At 41.6% G+C, this 14,798-nt stretch overlaps 1 protein-coding gene across 2 annotated transcripts in view; it reads right to left on the reverse strand.

Annotated features, from left to right (window-relative positions):
• The window catches only part of RNASEH2B (ribonuclease H2 subunit B), a 29,290-nt gene continuing 14,492 nt past the window's right edge, over window positions 1-14,798 (reverse strand). Inside the window, exons 5-11 of one of the 2 annotated variants that reach the window (XM_054975186.1) lie at window positions 13,354-13,471; window positions 12,827-12,891; window positions 10,486-10,591; window positions 7,974-8,055; window positions 7,559-7,601; window positions 4,546-4,626; window positions 2,580-3,130 (exon numbers count right to left, since the gene is read on the reverse strand). In XM_054975186.1, coding sequence (XP_054831161.1) covers window positions 3,026-3,130; window positions 4,546-4,626; window positions 7,559-7,601; window positions 7,974-8,055; window positions 10,486-10,591; window positions 12,827-12,891; window positions 13,354-13,471 — 600 coding nt within the window. In that variant the 3' untranslated portion in view covers window positions 2,580-3,025. Of the gene's footprint in view, window positions 2,200-2,579; window positions 3,131-4,545; window positions 4,627-7,558; window positions 7,602-7,973; window positions 8,056-10,485; window positions 10,592-12,826; window positions 12,892-13,353; window positions 13,472-14,798 lie in introns of those variants that run through there. The other variant, XM_054975197.1, reaches the window with a different exon arrangement.

The following is a 14,798-nucleotide window of genomic DNA, read 5'->3' on the forward strand; positions in this document are numbered from 1 at the left end:
TCTGTTCCACCGCGTCCAAGCTGAAAAAAAGCCCTGTATTTTACACATGCACAAATATGGTTACATAATTAAGATAAAAGTTTCATTGTTAGCAAGCTAAAACATGAAGACTAGACCACCACCACCACCACCTCAAATTACAAAATGCTATTTTTAAAATGTTCTCTTTCCTGTTAAGCTGGCTAGGCTTCCGCCTTTCTACAGGATTCATACAAGAGGATCCCGTCCACATTAGCTGCTGTGTGAAACTCTATCAAGTGCTTTTTTCAAAGCCAAGTTTGTGACAAAACAGATCAGAGTGAGAGAGAAGAATAGATTTGCTACAAGGTACTTGCACAGCCCTTTTCTAGATGAGGGAAGAGCGAAAGCACCCAGCTGCCAGAGAATGAAAGAAAACATGCATTACCCAAACAGCCAGAGTTCATCTATTCTTTTGGTTAAAATTATAGCTATAAAAGCCTCACAGGAAGTAAAACACAATTAGTGCACAGAGTGGGCACAGATGTATTATAGCTCTAATTAGTAATCATATAACAAACAGGCAATGCCAGCAAAGGCCTTTGACACTGAAAACACATTTCAGTTTCAGTAACAAGTACTGTATTATCTGGAAGTAGGCGGCCATTTTCCCTCAAAAACAATGAACATGAATGCTGGGAGATCTCCACCTTTAGAGGAGACATGGAGTGTATGCAGGGCATTAAAAAGAAGTGCACATTTATGGGGAAATGGCGCAATGATGCGGAAGACTGTGTTCAGTATGACAGTCTGGAATTTATTCATGAGAACAAGACTGGTTTATTCTTGGCTTGAGCGCTCTTTGCCCACCCACCCTGCATGTCCTTCACATGCAGTGGTGAGAGACTGAAACCTCTCTCATTTGGGAATTCTTTCATCTAATCACAATTTGTTGTGATATTCCATCTAGAGTAAACTGGATTAGTTTCTCATCCACCAACAGGAATTCTGAACCAGGATGGTGATTTTGGATCTCATTTTGCAGGCAAGAAACAAACCCCAGTTCATTATAGAGCCCAAGTTTGGATATGCCACCAACTTAGGGTTAGATCAAAGACTTCCACAAAATGAGAAAGCTTTTGATTTTGGCTCCCTGCTTGTGGGGACAACAGAGGAAGAGAGCAGTGGAGACATCTTGTCTTGAAAAAACTGAAGTGTTCATAACCCATGAACATAAAGGTATTCTGGGGTTATATACATGAAATCACCATTCTTCCCACAAAACATGGTAGTTTTTTCTTCAAAAAAAATAAAATCATATTTAGGTTGATTCTGCACACGTTGGATAATGCACTTTCAATGCACTTTATCAATCGTTAGAGGTGGATTTTTTGTTCTGCACACGAAAAAATCTGTTACAAATGATCTATAAAGAGGATTGGAAGTGCATTATCCAACGTGTGCGGAATCAGCCACTCACAGATTAAGACAAAGTTTAGTGGTACTTTAAATACTGAAGAATGCATTGTTGTTTTAAGTTTTTGGCAAAATCATGCAACTGACAAAGCAGGCCGCGTGTGGCTCATGAAAGTTTATGCTAGATTTGTTATTTATTTTACTTCATTTATACCCCGTCTTTGTCCACAACGGGAACCCAAAGCCGTTTACATTGTTCTCCTCTCCTCCATTTTAACCTCACAACAGCCCTGTGAGGTAGGTTAGGCTAAGTGTGTGTGACTGGTTTAAGATCACCCAGCTAAGCTTCCATGGCAAACTGGGGGTTCAAACCTAGGTTACCCAGATCCTAGTCTGACACTCTAACCACTATACTACACTAAGTCTTTAGGGGCCACTAGATTTTGGGTTACTTTGGCTGCAGTTGACTAACACGGCTCCTCCCGTGGAATTTATTACTATTGTGAGATTAAGAGTTTGATAAAAACATACGGCAGGAGCTAAGCAACGTACAGAAAAACAAGAACTTCCTGGATCACAAGGAGCAAGCATAAAATCTAATACTTGAAGCAAGAGATCTGCCCCTCTCCCCACCTGCTAGAAAGGAAACTAGCTTCACTTCCTACCCCACCCCTGAAGCTCCTCTTTATCAGTCTCACCTGGATAGATTCCTACAAGACACCTGACATTTCCTTAAAAGGATTCTTGGAATATTCCATGCTTAAAATAAGGTATCCAAATGTCACTTTATCCCCATCATCTCTTCCTCTGGTGACGCACTGACATCTAGTGAGAGAAAAAAGGAGCACACCTATAAATACCACATCTCTCATTTTAATTTTTACTTTTTCCAGATGTTCCATCGCTATCAAAGGAACAGGCTACCCCATCCCCCCCTCCAAGAACGTACAACCTGTTTTAAACATTGCCGTTACATTGTTCCATGGATGATACCAGAAGGATCATGTACATTCTTAAATCAACCATTTAATCAAGACAACTATATACAGAAAACACATTTGATTGCACACGTCACCCAATTCTTCATAAATGGAGAGTACTCCAAAGATTTTCATCCGACGAAAATTTCAATAGGCTTTTAAAAATATAAAGGAAGCAAAACAACACATCCCCCTCCCTATAAAGAAAGACACATAACAAAGAACCATTGGTGAAATAAATTTATTGTGGTAACCAGGCTAATATGTGAGCTGCAAATTAATTAACAACGCCTTCTGTCTGGAACGCTAAGTTACCAAAATCTCCCCCAAAGAGGGACAAATTCAGAGCAAAATCTTAAAGAATTTTATAGAATTAACAGTGCAATCCAATGCAGTCACTCCAGTGTAAACCCACTGATTTCAGCAGGTTTAGGCTGGAATAACTGTGACTAGGACTAAACTTTATAAAACAAAATTAGGACTATGCAATCCTATGAAGTGTTACTTTAGCCTAAATCCACTGATTTCATTGGATTGCACTGTTAAGTTTCACAGTATTAAATCTCTTGTTAGAACTGAACATTTCTAAGGCCTAATTTTAATTAAAGAAACATCAGGAAACGAAAGGGGAGGAAGCTAGGGTTTAACAAAATTGTACCCCCAAATCCATCTCATTTTGTTGTTTTGGTTTTTGAACTAAAAAAAGAAGAAATTGCTTTCATTCCACTCTTATCAACTTTTGCCAGAGCTTTCTGAGCAGCTGACATCTTGTTTGCCTGTAAAACAAAGGAAAAATTAGGCTATATTGTATACTGTATTTCTAGCGGGTATCCTAATTAAGCTGTTCCAACTTACAATATTTTCCCCACCAGCAAAAAAGAGGGCTGCACCAATTCAGAGTCAAAGCAGAGAAGAAAAATGCATGGTGCAGTGGAAAATGTTTAGTTACGTATCACTTGAAGTTGCCTTACAGATCTTGACAAAGCAGCATACAAAATACATAGGGAATCTTCTGATGATATATAATTTTAAAAAATCCCCAATGCACCATCATTTTTCCTACTCTGCTTTGACTATTCATTTCCTCCAAGTACCTGTTGCACTGATCTCTTAGCACGTGTACCTCAACGAAAACATATACATTACAATTATTATACATTTAATTTTAGCACTTAAAGAGAAAATAGGAATCATTGGATCACAGCTGCATGCATGAGAAATCCACGACAAGAAGGGTTCATCATTTGCTTGCACGCTTCCTTGGGGATCAGATTACATGGATGTTTTCAATAAATGGGATCAGAAATATTTCCCCTAATATTGTGCAAATATTGGTACAGGTATTGTATTGCGACCACCTGCATCTATCATAGTGTTACTTTGATACACTTGAAAAACAGTCCTATTTAAGTCAGTGGGGCTTACTCCCAAGTAAACAGCAATGGACTGACCTGAAGGTTCTTAAATTTGATGTTTACATGACTCTCGCTCATATAAATGACTTATGGTTGTGTGGAAGAAACCAGAATAATCGAATGAATTGCTTTAAAGCATCACACTGCAATGTTACTTGAAAATTTAGAGTATATCTCCTTTAAAAAGTTAGAAATTTGAGGCTGCATTTTTCATTCTTTCATTTTTCTATTTTCATCTGTATGTTTTTTAAAATGCATCACTGTTTCTTTAATGAAGAGATTACCTTGTCCTTTTATTTCTCCCCAAATATCGTTTTGCTAATAATTAAATGTAATTAAGTGCCATCGAGTTGCGACCGACTTATGGTAACCGCTCATGGGGTTTTCAAGGCTCATTTTCAAGAGATGAGAAGAGGTGGTTTTGCCGTTGCCTTCCTCTATGTAACAACCCTGGTCTTCCTTGGTAGTCTCCCATCCAAGTACTAACCATGACCCAATCTGCTGAGCTTCCAAGCTCTGACAAGCTCAGGCTAGTCTGGGCTATTCAAGCTGCTTAATATACCCCTAAAAACAGTCACAAATTCTTTCATATAAATGGAGAAATTGGGTTAAAAGACATTATTCTAAAAAATAGGATGTTATTTCTCACATGTGGAACGTACTTGCCGAAAATACTTATGCTATCCTTTTTTCTGATTCAAGGAGTACTTATAAGGACACACGATGGTTTGCCGAAATGTAAGGGAGAAAAAGACACACGCACACATACCACCTACCTTTTTGCTTTTGAGGTCAACTGTGTTAAACTTGGTATAATCTTCCTCAGCTTCTACAGGCCCATCGGACGTTTTCCTTTTCTGCAATGTTAAACCAATGTCCCATTCTATAATCCACAACTGTGGATTACAGAATATGTGGTTCTTCAATGTTAAAAAAAGGTTCTCCAGCTTGGGCTGCCATGTAGACAGAAGGGATGGATGTGCTCAGCCAAAGAGGCACTGGCTCCGGACTTAACTACACGACAGGCTGTTCCCAGGTCCCATCGGGGAAGCACGAGCTCAGGCTGTTCTTGGTTAAGTTTACATGATATGTCATACGTAGCTGCTTTGTACGGAATCAGACCATTGGTCCACTGAAGTCAGTAAGGTCTATTCAGACTGGCAATGGCTCCCCAAGGTCTCAGGCAGAGTTCTTTCACATCACCTACTGCCTGGTCCTTTTAACCAGAGATGCCGTGGATTGAGAGTGGGACCTTCTCTACCACTGAACCATGGCCCCTCCTCAGGATTCTCAGGCACATGGGGGACAATTCAGAGCAGGACGGTGGCATGCAGGGAGAGGAAGATTAAGCCTTCCTCCCCTGCACCATTCTTCTGTCCTGAAACAGCCCTGGGAAGCCGCTGTTGGGGAAACTCAACTGCACTAATGGGATATACTGGGGTAAGGCAAATGCGTGCCCAAAGTGGTACACCAGGCTCTTTTGCTTGGCACCCAGGGCCAGATCTCCATGTAAGCAACTGAGGTAGTGGCAGCACTTCTGGGACCAATAGTGCAGGAGAAAGTTGCAGGCATGGCTTATGTCTGACATGGACTCCCATATCTGCATAGCCATGGGTCAGAGCCCAAGGTGAACCCCTGAGATGCTGGCAGTGCCAATGGTGCTTGGCTGGCTCCGTTATAGTCATAGATCCAGAGGAGTTATCCATGTTACTCTGGAGTAGCAAAATAGTAAAGAGTCCAGTAGCACCTTTAAGACTAACCAACTTTATTGTAGCATAAGCTTTTGAGAGCCACAGCTCTCTTCGTCAGATGCATGACTCTTGAAAGCTCTTGAAAGCTTATGCTACAATAAAGTTGGCTAGTCTTAAAGGTGCTACTGGACTCTCTCCATTATAATCAGGTACCTTGTCTCCCCAGCTGCATTTTGTTTGTTGGCACACTAACGTCTTCACAGGTAGATGCTGCGTTTTTTTAAGTATTTGGATCAAAAATGTTGACTATACTTAGGCCACATGTCAGTTTCCCCAATGGGGCGAACAGTGGTTCCACAGGGGTCGTTTCAGGTCATGAAAATGGCACAGGAGAAAGGTTTACATCTCCTCTACCTGCATGTCACAGTCCTGATCTTAACTGGCCCCCACACACCTAAGCAGCAACTGGGAACTTGGGAGTGCAAGTCTGCTTAGTGGGACCTGGATACAGTGTACTGCATAGTTAGGCCCTCCGTCCAGGCAACAAAACCAAAAAATTAACACATGGACCTCCGCTTTGGTCTCACACACGGCTTTGTTTTCAGCGAGAACCGTAATTTTTACACTCCAAAGTGTCAAAGCAGATTCAAAAACCATGTTTTGGATGGGAAGCAATCAGCATCGGTTGCTTGTTAAAGGAGAGCCATATAAAAAAAGGAGGAGGGAGCATGTGAGCAAATTCCATTTTAGATCCTCCATGGTGGAAGTTTGCCTGAAACAAACTACTAAGCGCAAATACTCTGGGCTGCTTCCAGAAACAGGCACAGTCACTAAAACTGAATATTTATACAGTTAATATTTATACATCCACCAACATGCATGTGCAGTGGGTACCCCCCCCAAGCCCCTTTAAGGGGGTCCTGCAAGGTGGTCTGCAGGGAGTCCAATCTTCCTAACGCTCTCAAGCCACCATCTCTGCCCAGTGCCCAAGTGCCACTGAAGGAAAGCGGCTCTCTCTTTGTTCTTCAGCACTGCCAGGCCAACGGAGGTTGCAGTGCCTTTGAAATATTCAATGGTGCAAAGACGAATCTCATTTGCCTTCGTCAGAGACATGTACTTCTTCATCCCTGTACGGCTTGTGCAGAAGAGCCATGGGACGGATCACCTCCTCCCATGAAATTTCATGAAGACTTCAGGTCCCTGCTCATGCGCAGTGATTGTGCAGCAGCAGTGATTGCAGCCTACCCTGTCACTGTGTTCCCACCCAGAAGGATTGGATCTGCCCACTTCCTCCTCTCGTCAAATGCAACGGCATGACCAAAAACGGAGACGGTGGCTCCTCCTTGTCTTCCAGCCACATAGTCAGGAGGCAGGCAGTACTAAACTGCTAGGAGATGCAGCAGATACCACCACAGTTGAAGAGGGAAAGCAAGCGAGTGGTGGTGATTGCTGCCTGTTTACCCAGGCTGAAAAGCAAGAGCTCCTAAGATCATCAGACCCCAGAAATCTAGTTGGTCTTTAAGGTGCTACTGGACCTGAATTTTGCTCTTCCACTGCAGACCAACACGGCTACCCGCCTGAAGCAGACTCCATTAGCTTAGCTATCTCTTCTATTTTTCTCATGGCTTGGAAGGGACTCACTGCAGAGCATTTTGCTAAGGGTCCCCCCACAACCCAGAACCAGCTCTGCTTTCTCTCCTTGCTTCCTGCCGCAGGTTATTTCCATATGGATTGTGAACTTATGTCAGTTTTGCAAAGTTCCTTCCAAGTTCCCCCACAAAGTTAATCAGAAATCATGAAACTTCAATGACATGTAGTTTGGGGCTGGGCGTCATTGTGTAAGATTGAGTCACCCATCAAAAGCAAAAGTTCTTTGGGTTGCTTCAGTATTTTGCAAAGCCGGCAACATTTTGTGCTTTCAACCTGATGTTCATTCACTATAAACAGAAGGGGAAATTATTTCAAGACATTTCTGCCTTTCCTTCTCTCCAACAACTCCTAAGCAGCAGCGTCGCAGTGCATGTGTTCACCACTCTCCTGTCCTAGCATGGTGTAAAACTAGTCAATAGCATCTAGCTAATCTTCAGCTGCTTCTTACCTTTGACGGTGGCTCTGTTGGAGGAACTGCAACTTCTGGAAGTCTAAAAGGCAAAAAAGGGGACAAACTCTAGATCTATTCTTGTCAATATTTGCCTTTATATTTTTACATGCATGCAGGAAAGGCCCATGAATAAATCTTGCTAAAGGCAGTGTTTTCCTCCTGCATGAGGCACCTAGCAGAAGAGCCTCTTTCATGAACTGAAGACACTTTGCTCTTTGGGGCATAGTTGGGGAGGGAAAGGATTATAATTATTGTTACGCTGGGCTTTCACTAGGTAATGAAACGGATGGATCTTGCTTCTCAACATGTAAAAACTAACTAGATAATTAAGATTTGGGGAAATACTATGTCACAGCAACTGTCAGCGAATTTCCCCTGCACTTCCCAAAGCTGGATTATACTATTCACTCACCGTAAATATTTAGCTAATGCAGAGCTCAGTTCTTCAGGAATATATTCCGATATTAAACCGTGAGCATAGCGAATGTAGTCCTCTGAATGACAGAAACATGAAATAAAGATCACATTTTAATCACCCCTCTCATTTAGCAGCCTTCTGCAAATAATTGTCCTAAGTAAACTGGGCCTATTTTCTGTCTCTTTTAATCAGAAGTTTTGCTGCTCAGTTCAGCTTACATCAGGCTGATTTTGCCAGAGAGGCAGAAGATGTCTGCAGCCATGTGGATCCAAATGCAAAATCCAAAACCAAGAATACAGTCCACAGAATACTTTTTATAAGGACCGAGAAAAATGACACAACACAGTATGCAAGCTTTTGGGTTCACCAGAAATCTTCAAAAGGCTGGATGTTACAAAAATAAAGTAATAAAAAGTATGGGTGAAGCCGGTGTCTCCCACCACCACCTTAAGATCTGTTCATGACGGCATTTTGTGCTTTACTCTCTTGTAGGCTTCAACTGACTTTATACCTTGTGTGTTGCCTTAAATTTTTTTTCTGCAGCATTGTTAAACTATGACCACCAAGAGATTCCTTTGCTCTCAGTCTACACAGGATCTGTGAATCTTGCCTGGCGTTTGAAAGATACAGGCACTATTTTTTTTAACGTAGAGAAAGCATTTGACACTTCTTGCTCCCAGAAAACTAGCATGAAACACAACACCTGCACTGTTTTAAATCTGTACATCTAACTCAGCATTACGCACAGAATGCTGGCATGAACAAGTTTTAAGATTATGGCTTGAGAAATCTGTTTCCCCCCATCCCCAGCCCCCTCATTTAAAATTTTTGCAACATCCAGTCCGGTGAAGAGTTTTAGTGAACGCAAAAGCTTGCACATTGAGTTGTGTCATTATTACGTGGATTGTGTTCTTGGTTTCAGATACTGCCAGCAAGAGTGAAATGGGAGAACTCTATGATAGAGGTACTGCCAAAATATATTTCAGCTTGCAACCTTTTCCCAGGTAAGCTTACAACAGACAACAAACATAGCCCTGATAAAGTCAATGAAATAACGGAAGACTGAATCTTACGGACCAATAATAGAATTGTGAACCACATCTTCTCTCCCCAATTCCGCAGACATTGCTTCAGAACGTCAGGGAGACCCTGACTAGCAGAGTGGAGCATGGTTGTAGCAAGAAGCACAAGAGGCTACAGAGGGATGGGAGAAAGATCTGTTCTGAGTGAACTCCATTTATGGTTCATAGGATCCAACCCAGTTATTTTATTTAAAATAGTGTTTTCTAAGTCAGCAATAGGAGCTGGCAGTTTGGTCACAATCTTCAGATCCAAGCAAGGCCATCAGCAGGCATGGGGAAACCAGTGGGGGTAGAAATTCTGCCTGGGACTCCAGAAATGTAAGTACAGCCATGACAGTCTACTCTGACCTGGAAGGCCCAGGCTAGCCCAGTCTCATCTGATCTCAGAAGCTAAGCTGGGTCAGCTCTGCTTAGTACTTGAATGGGAGACTACCAAGAAAGTCCAGGGTTGCTACAGAAAGGCAGGCAATGGCAAACCACCTCTGAACCTCTCTTGCCTTGAAAAACCTGGGAGGGGTTGCCCTCAGTCAGCTGGATGGCACTTTACATATATGACAGTCAGCTTCATGGCAGCTGGTTCAGATAAAAAATTAAATTGGAAAAGAAGCCACATACAAACCACATTTAGCGTCCTCCCCTATCGACACCAGATTTTTTAGGAAGCATTAGGACACGCTTGCTCGGCTTCTCAACAGCTTCTCTCTCCCCCTCCCCCATAACCCAACTTTACTGGACCCTGAACCTCACACTAGAACATTCTATGGCAGCCAATACTGCTTAACCTTAAAATATCAGCAGTGGGGAGAATCTACCAGCAGCATCACCACTCCCATCCAGCCCTCTGCATTAAGGAGCCTCGGGGCCAACACCACAGTGTTTAGCACTGGAATGGCCTGCTGACTGTATAAACAACAAAACAGTTTGTAGAGACTGAAGGTGGCACATGTTAAAAACACCTAACTGAGCTGCAGAGGAAAAAAAGACAAAACTAACACCTCAAACAGTATTGTCTAGTGGTTAGAGAGTTGGGCTAGGACCTGGGAGACCCAGGTTTGAATCTCCAGTCTGCTAGGTGACCTTGGATAAGTCTCTCTCTCTCTCTCTCTCTCTCTCTCTCTCTCTCTCTCTCTCTCTCTCTCTCAGCTTAACCTATGTTACAGGGTTGCTGAAATGATAAAGGGGAGGAAGGAGAGGAGAACAACGTAAGCTGCTTTGGGTCTCCACTGGGGAGAAAGGCAGGGTATAAATGAAGTAAATAAAAGCAAAAAGAATCAGCATACTGGAAATGTTACACTAAGAAAAATGAAACCAGGGCTACAGCAAATCAAGTATTTGTGCAAGCCAAGTCATAAAGCCATCTGATCAAGACAGTGTTGTGTATTTGTCTAAGCATATTTCCTTCAATCATCACATAATCCCCTTACCTTCTGTGGCACCTGTGAGCTGTTTACTGCTGATAAACGTAGCAGATTTCACCTTTGCACCCACGGACACATCATGGTCTTTTAATACATTCACAGTCTGGTTAACCTGACAAAAGGCCCAAAACATCACCACTATAAAATACACTCATCAATTTTACTGCAAATCAGACCCCCCCCCACAATAAACCAATTTAACACTGTGAGATGGGTCACAGCCTCCCACGGTCACCCCTTTGAAATGCTAAGAGCCGCGCAACAACGAATACATCCCACATGATCCTGAAATCTTTATGAAATAAATAAATTTTGACGGTGACTTGCACTCATAGCATTATGGCTCAGTGGTAGAGCATCTGCTTGGCATACAGAAGATCACAGGTTCAATCTCTGGCATCTCCAGTTAAGGACCAGGTGGTAGGTGATGAGAAAGACCTCTGCCTGAGACCCCGCAGAGCCACTGCCAGTCTGAGTAGACGATACTGACTCGGATAGAGCAGTGGTCTGATTTAGTATGAGGCAGCTTCATGTGTTCACGTATCATAACTGTGAATTTAGCAAGTATTCAAAAAAAAAAAAAACCTTGGTTAAGTCACAGTATCCAAGTTTTTCCCGTTGCAACATGGGTTCTATTGTACATTTGTACAGCAATTAAACTGAAGTGCTAGCAGATATGTCACACCAATCAAGATGTTGCTTACATTCCCCCACAAAGCGTTCGTGCAGCGGGAGGGGCGATCTGGCATGACATTTCAGTGCTTCCCACCATTTTATAAGGCAAATGGGGAAATGTTTTAAATAGGGAATTAAAGGCTTGAATCTTAAGCCCATTTTGTGAAGCTCCCTTTTGTTGTTGTTGTTGCAGAGGCAGTGTTCCATTGCTATGTACTTCTGCTCATGCAAGAACAATGTCTTACAATGAGCCTTGTGTTAGTTAGCATGGTCCAAAGCATAGGGCTGCCCCTACAATGGATAAAGAGGAGCACAAGTGCAAAGGAGCATTAGGTTCCAAGCCAACGTCTATTAAATCCTTAAGAAACCTAACTAGTGGGTTTTGCAAGCCCACCAATGGTTGGTCACCTACTCTGTTTCCTCCCAATCAATCCTATCTAATGGCCATGCTTTATCTGCTAGTGCATTGATTCAGTCCTTGCCTTCAAGCTTGGGTTTCTGTCAGTAAAAGGTAGCAGGAGGGGGCAGGCCATTTCCGGGGCTGTTTTCACCTTTCAGGGAGGACTCACTGAGCCCAGGCCCAGCAGCAACCACTGGGTGACTTGCATAACTCACCTGGCTGTTTGCTACCTTTCAACAGCAGCCACCCAACAAAAGCAAACATGGTACAGTGGTTAGATTTTGAGACGAGAATCTGGGAGACCCAGATTCAGCTCCTCACTCTGCCATGGAAGCTTGGTAGGGTGACCTTGGGCCAGTTACACATTCTGAGCCTGACCTACCTCACAGGGTTATTGTGAAGAGAAAATGGAGAAAAATGTAAGTTACTTTGTGTCCCCAATCTGGAGGAAGGTAGGGTATAAATGAAGAAAGCAGATTAATAAATACAGCTGATACAGCTGAGGGCAGATAAAAAGTTGGTTGGTGGATGGGAAGGAAAGAAGGAAGTAGGGAAAGATGAGGATGTGGGGGGGTTGCCAGGAGGCGGGAAAGAGTAAAGAGTGTGGAGAGAGTGATACAGGTGAAATTAAGGTGTCCCCTGCAAATTTTTGTGGGCACCCCACCATGCAACTAGGCCCTCCGCAGCAACAGGCCCTGTACAACTGGGCCATATTTTTACCAGGTAGCGTCTGTCAGAGGGAAGAAAAGAGGGAAAGCTGAAGACAAAAGGGGAAGATAAAGCTAGGTTGGCTGATGGGTGGGAAGGAGAGAAGGGGAGAAGCTTTCAGGGAAGGGGAAGATGAAATAGGAGAAAACGAAATACCCTCTGCAAGTCGCAGGTAACCCACTAGTATCATCAAAATATTGAATTTGGGCTTTCTTGATGCACAACTGAACTCCTGGATTAGAGAGTATAAATTCTTGCTTTGGAGATGAAGCCAAAAAGTGAACCCTTGAACACTGCTGGTGCCTTATGGACTCACTCGATCAGCAAGCTGCTATGCAAGACTGAAGGTCCTTTGAAACCTGCTATCTTCTAAGCATTGCCATATTTTTAAATTTTAGTCTGTATCCTTGCCCTTCAGTGCAACATAACATAGATAACATTCTGCAGCCAACATTTCAAAAAAGAAAAGCCACCCTAGTGGCCCTGACTGAGCAGAAAGGCAGAATATAAATGCCATAAACAAAGAAATATCCTTAATGTTTAAGATCAAACACAAAAAGGTACCTTCTTCGTTAGCCACTTCAATGTTTTCTCTTCATTATATTTATAAAATTTCCTGCCACCTGTTTCTAGGATTAAAGGGAAAAGGTGTATTTGGTTTGCATTTCCATGACACTGCAGCACGTGCGCGAACACACAAAAACTGCAGGGAATTTATTTCAGCATATATTTACAGATACCAAAGTGAGGGGATGAATTATGCTGTGCATAGCTCAAACATTCAGAATTTTAAATAATATTTCTGGAATTCATAATTGCAGAAAATAGCTTATGCTGCTGCCATTTCACATCATTAAAAAAAACCCCATATTTAAAAGTCATCCTTCACATATTGCTGGAAAGAATGTAAAATCAAATGGTCCTTCTGTCATTTATGGAAACAATGTCAAAAAATATGGATTAAAGTATTCTCAGAAATTAGTAAAATTATGCATACCAATATCTACTCAGACCTACAACAGAATTACCACATATCTTGCATTATTTGCATTAAACATGGACTTGCTAAATTATCTTCTCAAATCGTATACCTTTTTCTTCTGCAATGTGATGAATAGACTTCGAGATGTTTGTACAACGTAACAGCATTGTGCAGGAAGAAAACTCTGCATCTACCAAAATCTGATCCAGCGGCTGAAACTTTCCTTGCTGCAAAAATAAAAACAAACAAAATAAAACCTAAGAACTGAAACAGTGAAAAGATCAAAATAATTTAGAAGAATGTTAACAGATGCATTTTTGATCCCCAGAAAATTTATATTATGGTGTGAGAAAGATGGGTAACTTACTCGTACCAAATGACATTAACAAATTAAAGAGCATCAAACATAAACAGCCATTTCAGATTGGTGAAATGTAAAAAGATAACAGGCTTCTTCACTTAAAATACTTCTAAATATTGCTTTTTAAAATGACAGCCTTTTAAAGCTGTATTTATTCTGCAAATCACAACAGAAGGGGGGCAGGCAAGAAAGACATAACAAGGCCAAAGATTCCCCAAGTTCAATCCTGTAGTGACAAACTCTATTTTATTTACTTATTTCATTTATACCAAACTTTTCTCCCCAACCGCTTACAACATTTACCTCTTTTTCATTTCATCCTCTGAAGATAGGTTAGGCCAAGAGTGTATGAGTGGCCCAAGGTCAAATCAAATCAAATCTTATTATTACGGTCATAGACCAGCAAGCAAGATACAATACACAGTAAAACTTATGAGTAAATAAAACAGCAGGACATTAAAACAATATAGTAAAATGACACATTAAAATTATTTTATAACCCAATACTACATAAAACCTAATCCAGCATAAATACAAAATTAGAACTCCCTTTAGTTAGTAATATAATGTCTCCTGCTCCTCATTGCCAACCATCCAAATTTAGCAACCTTGTATGTTACATCCGGTTTTTTATCCGACAGCATTTTCGAAAGAAGAAGAGCTCTTTGTCTTCCTGGGTACAGTACAAGTAAAGGCATTATATAAACTTTTCTGATCTGATTGTACATTTTACACTCAAAAATAACATGTTCTAAGGATTCTATTTTCCCATCAGCACAGGGGCACAGGCATTTTTCTATCGGAATTCTTTTGTATCTGCCTTCAATTACAGCGGAGGGCAAAACATCCCATCGCATTAACATGAAGGCTCTCCTGAGTTCCTGATTGGCCAAGTTGTAAAGATAAGGTGTAGGTGTTAGCCTGTTAATGGTATCTGAATCAAAATGAAACTTTTTGATTCTGTTTATGTCATGTTGCCTCTCAACCTCGAGTATTCGCTGCTTAATGAGTCTTTTTGAGTGATCGTAGCCCATACTAAGCAATAGTTGTTGTGATAGACCGTAAGAGGCCCAAGGTCAGAGTGAGAATTCAAATCTAGAGCTCCCACAGACTAGTCTGACATTCTAACCCAGAGTTCCACAGGACATCATTTTTTTTTTTTGAAAATTTTTTTATTGGGTTAGAATCCGTTA

This window comes from Eublepharis macularius, chromosome 1 (assembly GCF_028583425.1).
Source record: "Eublepharis macularius isolate TG4126 chromosome 1, MPM_Emac_v1.0, whole genome shotgun sequence".
NCBI classification, from domain to species: Eukaryota; Metazoa; Chordata; class Lepidosauria; order Squamata; family Eublepharidae; genus Eublepharis; species Eublepharis macularius.